Here is a 17,775-nt window from a genome sequence, read left to right as displayed (position 1 = left end):
CATGATCAGTATGAAATGACTCAATGATATCCATTTTGAAATGTTAATAGGTTTCTAGTGATGTGGACCTAATTTAGCTCAAGGGAGTGATTAAAGATGGATACATAAATATGAAAATAATATATATTTAATAGATGATTATTTAATCCATTGTAGTTGATGAGGCCATAAAGAAAATAAGGAAAGGAGAATGGGACAGAATCTGTAAAAATCAATCATAGTTAATGGCAAGATATGAATGATGAACCACCAGACAAAAAAAAAGAAAAGAGACTAAGACGTAATACTTAGTCAAGTAGGTTGAGTATCACAGAGACAGGGATTACCTACAAGCAAATGATCTTAATCAATCTCTAATGCCATACATACATTAAGAATGATGAAAACAGAAAAAAAACTATCAAATCTGGCAAGGATTCAGAGTCAACATAATAGCTAGCATTTATATAAAATTTAAAAGTTTTTGCAGAAACAAATACAGTGCAGCTAAGATTAGAAGTGAAACAATTAGCTGAGGGAAAAATAATTTTGCAGCAAGTTTCACTAATTAAATTTACTTGAATATTGCCATACCTATCAAATTTTCAAAAAAAATAGAGCTAGAAAAAACAGTAACAAAATTGATCTGGAAGAACAAAGACCCAAGGAAATCAATGAAAAAAAGTGCAAGGTGATAGCTTGCCCATGCCAGATGTCAAAATTTATCATAAAATGGCAATTATCAAAGAAATCTAGAACTAAGAAATAAAGAGGTGGATCAATGGAATACATTGGATATAAATTATATTATTAAAAAAAGATCGAAGTGATTTATTATATAATAAACTCAAAGATGCAAGCTTTTGAAACAAAAACTCATTTCTGACAAAAATGCTGGGAAAACTGAAAAACAATATAGCAAAAACTAGGTATAGACAACTATCTCACAATCTATACCAAGAGAAGTTCAAAATGGTTACATGACTTAAACATTAATGGTGATAAGTAAATTAAGAATGCAAACAATGATTTATCAAAGTTATGGATATGGGAAGAATTTAGAATTAAATAAATTTAGAGAGCATTAAAATGTAAAATATATAAATTAGCTTATATAAAATTACAAAGTGTTTTTTTTATTGGGAAACTTTCACTTTTTATTATGGGTGTGGGGTTGGGTGAACTGCTTTAATTGTAAATGACCTCAGTATGATTTTTAAAAATAAACACTATAATCAATTTTAGGACTTTTCATTTGAATAGATCAATAATTTCAGTTTTAGAGACAAGTTTTACTACAATAGTAAGAAAAAAACAATTATTCTTTGAAAAATCCTTTGGTGGCTGGGAAGAAAAACTTTAGAATAGTTCCTGTAGGACCTTCATGATTCAACTGATTACAATGGAAACCTGTGAATCAATTCATCTTTTCAGGGAAGATATTCCAGCTTGCATGATTTTATCAACCAGGAGAAGATTGGTGGCAATCACAGTTACAACAGTTTCTTCTTGACACAATAGTTATCCCAGATGCCAGTCTCAGCCACAATAGCTGACTCACCTGTCTTTAAACCAATACCAACAAATTTTATTGATTATGAATGTTCAGCATGTATCTAATTACAAAATTTTTACAGAAATAAAATTATGAATATAATTTTAAAGAACTAAAAATTATAAGGAAAGCAGAAAATTAGGGGAAACTTTTTTTTCAAGTACCTCTGATAAAGTCTCATTTCTCTAATATATGGTGAACTTAGACAATTTATAAAAAATACATATCAGGGGTGGCTAGGTGGTGCAGTGAATAGAGCACCAGCCCTGCAGTCAGGAGTACCTGAGTTCAAATCCAACCTCAGACACTTAATAATTACCTAGCTGTGTGGCCTTGGGCAAGCCACTTAACCCCAACCCCCCCCCCCCTAAAAAACAAAACAAGACAAAACAAAAATACTATCATTGCTCAATTGATAAATGATCAAAGGATATGGAAAGGGAGTTTTCAGAAAAAAATCAGAAGTCATATAAAAATCCTTTAAATCACTATTGATAAGAGAAATGCAAACTAAAGCAACTCTTAGGTGCCATCTCACATTCATCAGAGTATGACAAGAAGGAAAAATGTTGGATGTTGGAAAGAATGGGAAAACCGGGACACTAATGACCTGTTGGTTGAGTAGTGAACTGATCTAACTATTCTGGAGAACAATTTGGAATGATCCCCAAAAGTCTATAAAGTTTTGCATATCCTTTGATCCAACAATACTACTGTTAGAACTATATCTCAAAGACATCCAAAAAAAGTGAAAGGGACCTATTTATAGTGGTGACTAAGAATTGAAATCAAAGGGATTTCCATCAATTGGGGAAGAACTAAATAAGTTGTGGTATAAAATTGTAATAGAATATCATAGTGCTATAAGAATTGATAAGCAGGATGATTTCAGAAAAACCTGAAAAAATTTACATGAACTGATATATAATGAAGTGATCAGAATCAGGAGAACATTGTACACAGTAATGGCAATATTGTCTGAACTGTGAATGATTTAGCTATTCTCAACAATATAATGTTCCAAGATAATTCCCTAAGTACTGTGAGGAAGAATACTGTAAACCTCCAGCAAAAGAACTGATATTGATTAAACATATACTGAAACATATTATTTTTCACTTTCATTTTTCTTTTATTTGAACTTTCTTGTATAAAGTGAATAATATGGAAATGTTTTATGCAATTGAATAAGTATAATTTATATCTGATTACTTATTATCTCAGTGAGAAGGAAAGGAAGCAAAGAGGGACAGAAGTTGAAATGCAAAACATTAATAAAAATGAAAAGAAAATTCCTATGAAATATGGTCCCATTGCCTAATTATTAAAAGGGAAGTAACTCAGAACTTCCTAGCCATCAGAATAACAAATCTGAAAAAGAAAGAGGGAAATGATAAATGTTGCAGAAAGTATGGGAAAACAGGCTGATGGGAGAAAACATCCCCTTGGAAAAACATGTACTGAGAGAAGAGCTATGTGGAACTGGGTCCTATTTCATAATTGTGCATGCCCTTACACTAAAAAGATACCACTATTAAACCTATGTCACAAAGAGACCAGACATACAAAAATATTTAGAATATTGCTTTTATGAAACTATGAAGATATCCATAAAAAGGGGAATAATTATTTGAATATGTATATGAATATATATGGCAAGAAATGGTGAAGAGAGATTCAGAGAAACTAAGAAATATGTGTATGAATTGAATGAAGTTAGAAAGCAAGGAAAGCAATTTACTCTAACAATGATAATGTAAAAGCAATTTTGAGATTTCAGAAGTCTTATATAATAATCATTCATGATTCAGAGGTCTTATAGGAAAGAGTGCTACCCTTTTGAATGAAAGGTGATGAAGTAAATAAATTTGAACATGATGAAATTGGGATTATTTTTTGCTTGACCATGCATATTTTTCCAAGGAAGGGAGTGAAATAAAATGTTTATTATTAGAAAATTTATATAATTTTAAAAATAGAAGGAAAAAATAGCAAAAAAAAAATCCTGATAAAATAAATTGAAAAGGAGGAGAAAGAATGCAGGAATTTTTAATTAATCACTTAACTGAAAGGGACAAAAAGAGTTTAGATGAAGAAAACAATGCAATATAAATGGAAAAAGAAAAAGAAACTAATCATCTATACAAAAACCCAAACCTAGGAAAAGAGTTGGAGAGTGGAAAGGAAAAAAATTAAATGGTGAGTAAAAAAGAGCCTGTAGAAATAAATTTACATTAAAATGAATTAACCCAAAATAATTATGGGAAAAATATTGTAAGTTCCTGGAGAGTAGAGATTTGTCTTTTGTCTTCCTTTGTACCCTCAGAACTTAGCACAGTGGAAAATACTAGGTGTTAAGTAAACCAAAATAATATTAAAAATAGTATTATGTTACTCATCATAACCTATGGGAATGGATTAAACAACTTTATAAAATGAAAGTTAGCCTACAAATTAAAGCAATGTTGACATACCATTTATCATTTATCAAAGTATTAAAAACAAATCAAACTTCCAAAATTCAGTAAGATAGGATTGTGCAGAAAGAGGTAGTAGTAGAATTGTAATTAAATGACTTTGTGGTGAGTAATAGGACAATAAGAGTTCTTAAACCTTCAACCCAATAATTATATTACTATGGTATTTTTTAATTTTTTGAGAAAAAATTATGTGTTGCAAATATTTAATCAGTATTGTGTGTAACTGGAAAAAAGCTGAAAATAAGCCAATAATTAGAAAATTACTTATTAAAATGTTACAGCAATAAAATGGAAGAGTGACTATAGTTTAGATTAAAAACTAAACAGAAATTTGGGAAGATGAAAAAAATGAAATATTTGTTGGCTATTAATTACAAAATAGGATAGATGTCTAGATAGACAGACAGATACATATATATATATATATATATATATATATATATATATATATATATATATATATATATATAAATAGATAAACAAATACTTTAAAGGATACCCAGTAAGTATAGTTGCTCAATTTCTTGGTACCTCTGTAGGTTGCACTTTTAAGAACTAATATATCAGTTAAGCAAATTATATTATTCACCTTACTCCTTTCACTAACTTATTCACTATATTTCTAAAGTTAAAATGTCATATTAATGGCAATTCATTGGGTACATATTCATATTTTATACTTTATTTTTCTAAATTCCTTTTGGATTTTTAATTATTGAGTTTAAACTATATTACATAATTACTGCTATCAAAGTACAGCTTAGCCTTTGGGTTTTGTAGCCAAACTCTCTCCAAATTAGTTGTATAAAGGACATAAAACATTAAACTAAGAAAAAAGTGAATTTAAGTGATTTTTACATGAATTATTTACTAGTATGAATCTTGCTAATTTTATACAATTTATTTAGCACATTTCTAATATGGCAACATTTGGCAGTAAAATTAGACTTTGATATTGCAATTTTTATCCATACTAGACAGGTCACTTTAAAGTTATCAAAAAAAGCAATTAAGCCTTCATGTTTTAAAATATGCTGTCACTAACACATTCTATTTCTGCTCCATCTTTGAGAAAAATTAGTAAGAAGACTAAACAATTCATACATCATTTCTACATCAAACAAAAATTGTAATTATGGGACCAGAGTCTATATTTTCCTTTCTAAGTAGGTAAAGTTTCAATTTTTTCAATTGGTTGCAATTTGTTAGACCAATATTTAATTTGAGGATAAAATGAGAGGTAAAGTCTAAAACAGAAAATTATTTTTTAGCATATATGCTTACTGAAGAATACTTATGCATGATTCTACATATTTTTAACTTAGTAATTAAATAGTAAATTAGTCAGTAAATAAATATTAAAGTGCCTACTATGTGTCTAACACTTTGTTACAACATTGGGAACACAAAGAACGTCAAAAGACAAACTCTGACCTTGAGGAGTCCATGATTCAATGCAGGAGACAATATGCAAGTACTATGTATTAAAAAAGATAAATATAAGATAAATATTCAATAGGCATAAAGCATTAGAATTAAAAGAGATTGGGAAAGGCTTCCTATAGAAGATACGATTTAATCTTGGGGAAACCAGGGAAGTCAGGAGCCAGAGATGAGAAGAGAAAGTATTCTAGGCACAGAAGATGGAAAGTGAAAATTACTTTATTTAGGAGATGGAATACCTAGTGCAAGTAACAGCAAAGAGGTCATTCATTATCACTGGATTAAACAGAATATGGGAGAATTTAAGGTGAGGGAAGACTAGAAAGGATGGCAATAGAGGGAGAGATAGATTATAAAGACCTTTGAATGCCAAACAGAGGATGTTGCATTGGACCTGGGAGTGATAGTGAGTCAAGGAGGATTTAGAATGTACAAGTGACGATCAGATTTGCACTTTAAAAAATTTACTTTGGTGCCTGAATGGAGATGGGTTCAATTAGAGAGAAACTTGTGATTGGCAGATCAACCAGAAAGCTATTACAGTAGCATAGTCATGAGGAGAGGAGGACTTGCACCTGATGGTAACTGTACTAGAAACAAGAAAGGAGCATATTATAGAGCTGTTAAAAAAGGAGAAATCAACTGGTCTTGGCAACAGACTGGAAATGGCACTTCTGAGAAATAGTGAAGTGTGAATAATGTGGTGATATCCTTAACAATCATAGAGCATTTTAGACTGTGGAAGGTTTGGGAGGAAAACTTTTAAGTACAGTTTTGTACATGTTGAGTTTAGGTTGTTTAGAGAACATTCAGTTTAAAATGTAATATACAAGACTGGTTGAAGTTCATCTCAGAAATTAAGGCTTGATCATAGATTTGAGAATCAGCATAAAGATAACATTTGAATCCATTGTAGCGAATGAGATCACCCAATGAAATAGTTCAAAAGAAAAAGAGAAGCCCTAGCAAAAAGCTCTATAAGGCAGTCACAGTTAGTGAGGATGATCTGGATGAAGATCCAGAAAAGGAGACTGAGAAAGAGCTGTTAGATAAATGGAGGAGAACTAGAAGTGAATAATGTCCTAAAATCTTAGAAGAAAGTATCAAAGATAAAAGAATTATTGATAGACAGTATGAGGAGTTTCAGAGAGGGCAGGAGTGGGGAAAAAGACCACTGTATTTGGCAAATGAGATCATTGATAACTGGGAGGTAGAAGTTTCAGTTGAATGTTTGAGTCACTAGCCAGGCTGTAGATAGTTAAAGGACAGAGTGAGAACATATAACTTAGCTTAGCCACAAAAATGTAGATAAAATGGGATTATGTTTCTTATCAATGTGAAGATTTTTGGGAACAAAAAAAGGGAAACTTTTTTTTCTGTAAATCTATAATTCAAATTACATTACCAGAGACAATATGATTTTTCTTCACATTCCTTCCAAATGAATGATTGGATTGATTTCTAGGTTGAAAATGTTTCTTAGGGAGAATCATACATGTTGAATTCCAATATTTTCCCCACTAGTAAAGGCATCAAAATAATACTTTAAGAATACTCTTTTGTGAAACATGGCTTCACTATTTTAGAGATATATTATCTTTGATTTCAGTTTTGTCACTTGTAGAATGAAAAAAAATGGCATGCTCATAGGACAAAAGATTATAAATGGCTCAGAGTTGAAAGAATCTAAGAATTCATCCTGATCAATTTCATTATTTTAAGCATAATCAAATTAAGTCCCAATATCTATTTTGTCTATATCATGAGATTATTGTCAGCAACAAATAAGAAATTGTAAAGACTTACTGTATATAGGAGATATTATTTTACCTGAACTCCTAATTTCTCCCTGAAGTATGAGTCCATTTATTCCAATTAAATTTTGGATTAATTAATAAAAATAAATACAAGAAATGCTTATAAATTGCTCAAATTCAAGACTCTAGAATCAATTAATCCAATATAAAGGAAGTTATAAATAAGGTTTACAAGATGTTTTACAAATATAATTTCATTTGATTCTCACAAAAAAAAACCCAGAAGGCAGGTTCTATTATTATCACCATTTTTTTGTAGATGAGAAAATTGACACAGAAGTTAATTAATTAATTAATTAATTAAAGTGATTTGCCCAAGATTACATGGTAAGTATAAGAAAAAATTTGAATTCAGGTCTTAGTTTAAAGACCATAACTCCATACCATAACTACATGTCTATTAGCTGCAGTGAAGGCTATAGTATTCATGACCTGAGTGGAATATATGTTTGTGTGGAAAGAGAGCAATTGATGAAAATATTAGGAAGTTGGAAAAAAAATTTTAGATGTTATGGAAATTTTTCATTTGCTAAGTTTTTTGATGACTAGGTGGTGCAGGGGATAGAACCCTAGGCTTAGAATCAGTAGTTCAAAACCACCCTCTTGAAAATCGTTAGCTAAATGTTGCTTATTTCCATTTATCTTCTGTAAAATGAGCTGGAGAAGGAAATGACAAACCATTCCAATATCTTGGCCAAGGAAACCCCCCAAAGGTTGCAACTGTAGTTTGTAAAAACAAAGTTTTGATACCTTTAAATGTTCCTCGTTTCCATGTGCATATATGCAGGATATAGGAAATCATATTATCAGGTTCTATAGTAATCCTTGGACATCCCCACACTATTGGAAGATCTGAAGTTACCTAGAAAAGAAAGTTCACAAATGAAAATTATAATCTTTTAATTTGGATTCAGGTCATTATGAAGTTAAAACTCTAAAATCAAACTCAATTTAAATGATGCCTCCTACTAGTGACAGTCTGTTGTTTTATATATATATATATATATATACATATATATATTTATATATGTAAAATATATAATATATATAAATATGTATATATAATTATATATATCACTTTTAAGTTTTGGCAGATATTTTACATAAAAGAACTGTGAAGTCAATGCTACAGATATTGTTATTGTAATCGTTATTTATAGAAAAGGAAACTGAGACTCAGAAAAATTGTAATTTGTCTCTCATCCATTAGTTGGCATAAAAAAATGAGATTCAAAGCTATGTCAATCCTATTCGAGGCCCATTGCTCTTCCCACCAACAAAATATTATATGTAGAATTAATTAGAGAAAATGGTACAATAAAGGAGATTATTTTTGAGAGAAGACTTTATTATTGCTATAAATTTGAAGATAAGTCATGCTTGAAAGAAATGTAAAATACTTTTCACACCATGTATAATTTGCTTGAACGGATTTTCAAAACAGTTGAAGCATTTAAGAAATCAATATTAATCACAAACTTTGCTATTGGTGAAAAAATATAATACTTACAAAATTAATAAGATTATAAGGAACACGCTATCTTTAAACCAATGAGAAATCAGTAATTTCAGCCAGAAAATATCATTTTGGTACTTCATTTTTCTATATCATTGTTAGTTTTTTTAACCATGTGTAAATATAGTTCATTATTGCAGTACTGAGTTCTCATTGGACAAGCAGAGTATTTCTTTAGGGGAGAGGCAGTAGCATTGGGGGACTAGGGACTGGATACAGTCAGACAAGGAGAAAGAGTGACCTATACCTAAGAAGTTTTAGCCTGTACCCCTACAAAGTTTGAAGTGGTGGAAGGAGCCTTAGAAGAGGGATGCTTACAGAGACAGTATAGTAACCTTGGGGACACTTGTACTATGTTGTGAAGTTAAGAAGGCACAAAGACAGAGATAGAGTATGACTGAAAATTCTTGGGGATAAATATCCTCATGATCTGTGTTAATTATAGTTCTAATAAATGTGTTTAATCTCAAAATCTTCTAAAATTAACTTGGTTCTATAGATGTGTTGGCCAGCAGCCAGGTTTTCAAGACCTGGCAAATTTTGAATTTTTCTCCTTTTTTGCCCTCTTCTGTCTTCTATCCCTTTTCAATCACCTGAGTTTATAAACACATAGAAAAGAAAACAAATTTATTACCCATAATAGGTAATAGGAGGACAGTCAATCAATATCCATTTATTGTTGGCTTGTATCAGAGCACAAAGACAGCTAAGAAAATGTTTGCTTCTATAGGTTCTTACCTCCCTCAAAGGTGGTATAGCCACTCTAAGATAATGGAGTACTTGAATTGACCCCTATCTTGCCCCCCAAACAGGGAAATAGCTACTGACAAATTTGGGTCACAACCAACAAATTGCTAATGCACAGTATATCTGATGCAACCTGGGAACATTACAGGCCAAACCTACTCTTCTACATAATTGCTGTGGGTCTCACTGCTTCCTAGTTTTTCTCCTCTAATCCTCAAGTCTAGGATTCCCTGCTATGCCAATTTGTCTTTTCTCCATGATTCTCTCTCTTATTTGGCTGTCATTTCTACTAAAATTTTAGATACCTCTCCATTTCTCTAGGACTTGTCTGACTCATAATGCTCCAGTTCCTCATTTTTATCTGTTCTTAACATGCTGATACTGTTCTGTTGTGAGGTTGGTGCAGTTACCTCTAGTTCCACTATTATGAATGCCACTAGCATCTATTTCTCCTTCCTTCTTAAGAAAATACAGCTAAAACTTCTACAAGGAGATCTAACTAGTGGATGTGCTGGAACAACTTCAATTGACTCTTGACAAATGCTACATTCAGAATTTGATTTTGTTTGTTAAGTGTGTCTAAAGTATAGACATTGGCAGGTAATTCAAGGAGACAAAAAGAATCCGATTAAAATATAACTGGTCAATAACAAAATAAATAAAAATACAATAGAGCATAAATAATGTTATTGTGTGATTTTCTAATTCAATATATGGCTCACAAGAATCTTTATGTGGGGTTTAGTGGTCCTGAATCTCAGTCTGACACCACTTTTCTACACTTAAGAAAGGAATATAGATAATATTAAAAGTTTATATGTACACAGTTCCCCATTTTAAGTCCTAGTTCTCCTGAGCTAGTTGTCATAAAATCATTGATTTCTTGAAATTATTGTGAATAGTGGAATTGATTAGATGCTAAAGGCTTCTTTCTTATTCGTTTATGGTACTATTTTGCTCTTTGAAATACAACTTGCTTCAGATATCTAAGAAGTAGATTCACTAAATTAGAGGATAAAATGAAACTCAAAGCTCAAAGTGAACACTGATGTAGTACCATCCCACAGTGAAGGGCAGATATCAGCAGGTTTTTTACTGGAACAGTTTTGGAAATCAGTGAAATTGTCAGTATGGTTCTGAGAGATCCAACAACACTTAAATAAACTTCAACATGGGGCAGTGGAAGAAACTGGTTACAGGACTTCTGAAAACTCCATAATTTTCCTTCTTTAACCATCTGGTTGACAATAAGCTTAACTACTGTACTCTTTAGTAAAAGTTTGGAGAAGTATTGCATGAATTTACATTTCTAAAATCAAATTTCACCAAGGATCAAAAAAAAAAAAAAAGAATTAAAAGGGACTAAGTCCAGAAAATTTTCAAGTTTAGACTATAATTTCTAGACCAAAAGTTAGCAGAATACAATCAATGAATCCCTACAAGGGTGCCTTTCTCCCATATTCTTGGTAGAATGTTCCAGTTTTAGGAAACTGCAAGTGCTATGTAATAACCAGTATTGTGGTAATTCCTGTTTCAGTGTTTAAATATGAAAAGGCTGAAAAATAATCCAAGTCTAGATTAAAAAAACATTGAGAGAGATAGTAATAGACTAAAACATATATCTGAGAAGATTTAAAAGTAAGAAGTTCTAGGGATCATTTTAAGACATTTAAGTATACAGGAGAAAATATACAGGAAAGAAAAAACATTAAGCCAAGCAGACTGTATACAGATCATGTCCCAAGTTGGAAAGTCTTCTCACTCTTCCAGAGTGCTGCCATGAATAACAGCCAACTTTATCCTATACCAAAGGTTCTTAATTGTTATGCTATCAAGGGTCTGTGGGCAGTCTGTGAAATTTATGATTCTTTCTCATTATTATATTTCAAATATTTAAAATCAAATGCTTAGGATTACAAAGGAAAACAATTACATTGAAATGATTATAAAAAAAATGAAAAAAGTTCACATGCCTAGGACATATGGAATATCAAGGGTACTCTGTTCCTTTTATAAATGACCTTTTCAGGTTTTGTGTAAAATGTGAGAAAGTGGGGCGGCTAGGTGGCGTAGTGGATAAAGCACGGGCCTTGGAGTCAGGAGTCCCTGGGTTCAAATCCATTCTCAGACACTTAATAATTACCTAGCTGTGTGGCCTTGGGCAAGACACTTAACCCCATTTGCCTTGCAAAAAAAAAAAAAAAAAAAAACCTAAAACAAAAAAAACCAAAACAAAACAAAAAAAAAAATAAAATGTGAGAAAGTCAGAAAACAAAGATCCTGTAACACAGGTATAGAGCTATTAGGGTCCAGGAAAGGGAACTCTGTGTTGACTGTGCTCATTATCAGCTGGTGCCAGCTTTTGTTTGGAAATCTCTATTATCACTATTTTTTAAGTAAAAGCACTTTATTAAAAATGAGCAAACAAAATATCTCTCACCTGGACAAAGCTGCCTTAGGGCTAATAAACACTTTTCCAGCTTTTTTCTTAAGGGTCAAATTTAGAGTAAAGCCCCCCTCTCCAACCCTTCCCCCCTCCCCCACACACACATGAGTTGGGAGGGGGCATATCATGCATCTTCAAATATATCCTGGCTCACCCCACTCAACTAATGATCCCTAACTCTCATTTCTAGAGAAGTCAGGGTAAATGAATTCTATCCATCTCTTAACTTGCTTCAGGCTGCAAGAAGTATGCACCCCACACAGTTCATCCCACTGATTCTTTATGAGCCTGATGAAAGGCAAACTCCTTTCTAGATGCCTTTCCAACTTCATTGATCCTCCTCTTAAATCCATAATTCCTTTGTTCCTAAGGTCACACCATGTAAATTACCCTGATGCTCAAAAAGTCCTTGAGAAAAAACTGGAAAAAACTGTAGTGAAAAGAAAATAGCTTTAAGTGACATTCACTACTTCCTACAGTTATGAAGGTTCCAGTCAAGTAAGGAAATCATGTAATATTCAATAGATAAGCTGTCACCAGTAACAAGTTCTTATCTAAAGGAAATGAATGGTTTAACTAAGAGAATAAGTTCTTTCATCAACTTTCTTCTCCCAAAACTAGCTGTTGTTTTTCTTTATGGAAAATAAACTTCATTTGTGATTATTTAAAGTAGTTCTATTTCTGAAAAGTAAGCTTGTTTGCTTTTGTCATTGATTTTGATTATTATTATATAATTGATTCTCACATATTATTACAAAGCAAATATGTGACACCTTTATGAAATAAGAAAAATACCTGGAAGACATTAAAAATGGATGATTGTTCTAAAAATCTAAAGAGCCTTTTTAAAAAATGAGTACCTTGTTATTTCACAATGCTGAAAAATGCTATAATACTAAACTGACGGGCAAAATACTGAGTGAAATAAATGAGAATCCATAGATACAATAAGGTGATGACTTTGAGATCCTTGAATAATTTGAAGAACAATCATAAGTTCCCTTAGCAACCAGAACTGGGAGCAGACTCTAGTGGATCTCAGAGCAATGGTAGTCAGATCTTATGAGAAGCTGATTATGAAGAGCAACCTGATTGACCCAGTCCTTTAGGTGACTGTACTGAGAGATCTGTGTCCTTCAAGGACCCAGCCCTATTGAGTAAGAGAACTTTTCTATTACCAACAAACAACTAAGGGGTATGTTGGTAACAATGCATTGAACTAATCAACACATTTTCAGGGTTTTTTTTCTGTTACAGTCAAACCATCCAAACAATGGTTTAAGAACTTGCTATAAAGGAAAACAATTTTTAGTTTTTATCTTCATTTTTACCACCACTTTCCTAGGTCTAGGATAATCAATGAAACAATAAAATCAATCCTGATGTTTAATCTTTCACTGATTTTCAAAGGTCTACAAAGGTGGATGTGCACTCTAGTTTGGGACATACCCACCTCTAGATCCTTGATACAGGCTCAAACTTAAGGCACAAAGGTTTTGAGGAATATATGTAAAAGAAAGTTTATTCATGAATTGACCCTTGGAGGTAGTACAAATAAGCCCTTGACCTCATAAGGATCTGCCAAAAACCCAATGAGAGCCCAGACCATGAACTCAATTCATAGCAGTTCTTCAACTTTACCTTTGGGGGGGTTATATATTCAATTAAGATTCACATGCAGTATCTTCAGTTATTCTTAACATATGGCACCCCTTTCTCAAGTTCTGGTTGCAGAAAAATGCCACCCTATATATCTCCATACATTACCTAAGGAACAACTGAATATATATCATGAAAAAGATGAGGCTTTTGGTAAAGGTTTACTTTATTAGAAAGTAAATAATTTTCTCATGTCTAATTGGAATATTGATTAGAAAAACCTGGAATTAATGGAATTTCTATTATTCTATATATTCTATTCCATAATTACTTTAAAATGTCACAAATGGCTAGGTGGTGCAGTGAATAGAGCACCGGCCCTGGAGTGAGTCAGGAGTACATGAATTCAAATCCTGCCTCAGACACTTAATAATTACCTAGCTATATGGCCTTGGGCAAGCCACTTAACCCCATTTGCCTTGCAAAAACCTGAAAAAAATGTCACAAATGGACTAACATGTATGAAATATGTTAACATATTACTGCATTGATGTTGCTTTTCCAAATTCTTTCTTTACCTCATTATCAGACACACCAGCTGCTGTCTTGTCTCATATGACTGCAAAAAATTTGGCAATTAAAATCAATAATTTTTCATAAGTTTAAGGTTCCCAGGGAAGTAAAAACAATTAAATTCCTCTTAAACCCCCTCTTATCCTATTCCATAAAGTTGTACAAATGCTATAAAATGGTTACAGAGAAGGCATTTTAAATGTTGTACTTTTTAATATTATTTTGCCTGCAATAATTGGAAAATGGGCTACCTAATTAATGTAATGTTTTTAAAAAATAACTATGCTATGCAAGTAGCTTAACCAGGTTTAATTAACTCCTAAGACTTAATGACAGTCATCCATTCTTTAATGCAAACACTAAATTTTTAGAAGATTGTAGATTCAGAACTATCCCAACTTGAAAAATTCCTAATTATAAAAGAGTTTTGGATGGAAATCATTTTTCCAATTTATTCCAGCATGTAATACAGACTGTCTTTTGGGGCTATTGGTTTTTAGAATCAAATTTCAGGAATTAAGTAAAGGGTCATCACCAATCATACTATATTTGTTCAATGTTAGTTCTTCAGACCAATAATTTTTAACTTTCTTCAGAGTGAGAAACACTTGTAAACCTACTAGAGAAGATGGAGTTACGTTCCTGTTCAATTATGGGAAAGAAAGACCTGTCATATTATCCGACCATAAAATTCTGAAGTAAATATAGAAATGGAAACAATCTCTAAACTATTCTTATTTCAGTAATAATAATAATCAGTATCCACTATATACTAAGCATTGTGCTAAGTGTTTCACAAATATTTCATTTGATCCTCACAGCATTCATGAGAGGTAGGTGTTGCTATTATTCACATTTTATACATGACAAAACTGAGGCAAACAGGTGAAACGACTTATCCAGAATAATACAACTATCGAGTATCAGGTGAGATTTGAACTCTTTCTCTAATAATTCTCTATTATCAGGAGAACCAGAAGTGAGAAGTGTTATAGAAGCCAAGACAGAAGAAAGAATCCTGGAGAAATGGTTGAAAATATCAAAAATTATACAGAGGCCAAGTAATATAAGATCTGACTAAAAGCAATCTCTTTTTCCAATTGAAAAATTATTATTGGGAATGTGAATTCTATTTAGAAGGTGGATTCAGAAACCAAATTGTATGTACTATTGAGTGAGAGAGGGTGGTAAAAAAAAAGCAACAAATTCAGAATTTTTTTCCTAGAAATTTGGATGTCAAAGGTTGATAGCCTAAATAGATGGAAGGATCAAGAGAAGTGTTTTATTTTCTTTTTAAATGATAAGGGAAACCTGGGCATATTTGTAGACAGGAGGGAAAAACACAATAGAGAGACCCAGGATAGATTGGAAATGAGAACAAATAATTGATAGAGAGAAAGGATGTATTGAAGATAATGGAGTTCTAAAGATAGCTTTCAAGAGATGATTATTAAATTTTCATCATAAACATTTATACTTTGGACTCTGGCAAATGCTACAAAATGCAATTGTATTTATTGCTTTGTTTATTATCTAGACTTTAGAGACAGGTAAATTTGGAGAAAATATCTGTAATATAGATTATATTTAAAAGTTAATTCCACATACTTTTTTTGAGAGTTAGTTGTTACATATTTACCAACATATTCCTGATGAAGGGCAAAAGTGGATGAGTTTGTTTAAGCTGAAAGAATCATCTCTCCCAAAGACTGGAGAAAAGGAGGTGATAATGCAGGAGGAGCAAGATATAAATGTTAAATATAGAGGACTCAATAGATTGCATCAATTTCTCAATAAAATAAGAGATTAGATTTTCTAAAGAAAGGAACATGAAAAAGAGTAATCAAAGGAAGTGTGAGGGAACAAAAAGAAAAGATGTTTAGAACCATTGCCATGGAAAGTATGAGAAACTCACAAAATAAAAGAATATCATGAAGCAATGAGAGAGCAATTGAAAATACATAACATAATTTTCTCTAACAGTATTCTTCAGCACATGAAGAAGGAAAAATTATTTAGAGATTATCTAGGGTTGAGATTTGTCAAGATGCAAAAGGTGATAAAAGGGTAAAGCACTTATTCACAGTTGAACAAATCACCCCTAAGGTCAGTGGAATAAAGGAAGGAAGGCAAGTGCAGATGGATATGGAGAACAGAGAAAGATATAGAGGCATTGGAAGTTGAACCAAAAATGGAATGAAAAAAAATTTTTGATGAGTATTGTGGAAGGAATGATGAAAGAATAAAATAATATGATCAAGATACTGAATCTAGCAGAGTTTAAGCTCATGAAATTATATACTGAAGATTTTGACCATCTCTGTGGATACCAAGGATCTAGAAAGACATGAAAGATATTGGTAACAGAGAAGGCTGAAGAACTGGGAAGCCAAATGTTTTGGGGGACATCAGCATGTAATAATAAGAATAGCTTACATTTATATAATACTTCAGCATTGCAAATTAATTTATGCATCATGACCCAAAAATTTCTTTGCAGTCTTAAGCAATTAATTAAACAAAGATTTTTGTGGCACTCTATAAATATTCAAATCTGATTCTCTTAACAATATGTATATATATATATATACACATATATATTATACTAGACAATGTTAGTGCATATGTCATATTTCTATCAAAAACAAAAGATAAGTTGTTCACATCTGGGCAGATTTTACAAAAGTGCAATGAAAATCAATAGTTCCATTAAAGTTATATTACTGACTCCTAGGTGTTTATATGTTTGCAAAATGAAGAATGTAATAAATCATATTATATATATATATATATATGTAGATATATAGAGATATATATAAGATATAGTGCTATAAGCATTATACACATATAGTAAACTAGAGGTATGTGTACACAGATGTGCACATATATACATATGTATAAGAGACATGCATTGTATTTACATATATAGGATATATACTATGCATTTGCTGTGCTATATAAACACACATGTAATATATATATATATATATATATATATATATATATGTATATATGCATGTACTCCTATACTGATGAATGAGCTGTAAACTAAAGGTATTATTTATGTATTTCTTTTTCCTGAATATATAGTTAGATAAAATCTCTGATCTCACTTAGAAGTCTTGTCAATGTTTCAGAGCTTGATGCAGTAAAACCTTGTCATTCACAAATAGATGTCTTAGGAAGACTTCATTGTCTATTGGAAATCATTTTTAAAATTTGATTCTACCCTGCAGAATTTCTATGACAGTTGAGAATAATTTGGGTGAGTGTTTTGCCACTGTTCTATGCATTTTCAATAATAATGATCAAAAGGTTTTCTGTAACCATGACTTATAGGGAATCTCTAAAAAAAATTGAATTATGGATGAAATACTACTTTTGCTCTATTGAAACAAATGCTTTTTATGGTTAAAATAACATGTCACTATTTCAAATTCCTAAAAAACAAATACAGTGCAAGATTTCATAAACATTTCCCACAATTGACCACCTATTTGTTAACAAAATCCTAAATAACAAATACAATGAATTTATCTTTTTATAATTCCAAAATATTTGTGCTGGAATATGTCATTCACATCCAGTGAAGGAACTATGCAAATCAAAGCTTACTATTT

At 31.5% G+C, this 17,775-nt stretch overlaps 1 protein-coding gene across 1 annotated transcript in view; it reads right to left on the bottom strand.

Moving 5' to 3' along the window:
• Positions 1–17,775, bottom strand: part of CFAP47 (cilia and flagella associated protein 47) — a 931,170-nt gene that overhangs the window by 483,439 nt on the left and 429,956 nt on the right. Inside the window, exon 44 of the mRNA XM_074210630.1 lies at positions 8,025–8,136. Coding sequence (XP_074066731.1) covers positions 8,025–8,136 — 112 coding nt within the window. The remainder of the gene's footprint in view (positions 1–8,024; positions 8,137–17,775) is intronic.

The sequence above is a fragment of the Macrotis lagotis genome, chromosome 1, assembly GCF_037893015.1.
Source record: "Macrotis lagotis isolate mMagLag1 chromosome 1, bilby.v1.9.chrom.fasta, whole genome shotgun sequence".
NCBI lineage: Eukaryota > Metazoa > Chordata > Mammalia > Peramelemorphia > Peramelidae > Macrotis > Macrotis lagotis.
The sequence above is the reverse complement of the archived record's forward strand: the minus strand, read 5'-3'. Positions and strand labels throughout refer to the sequence as shown.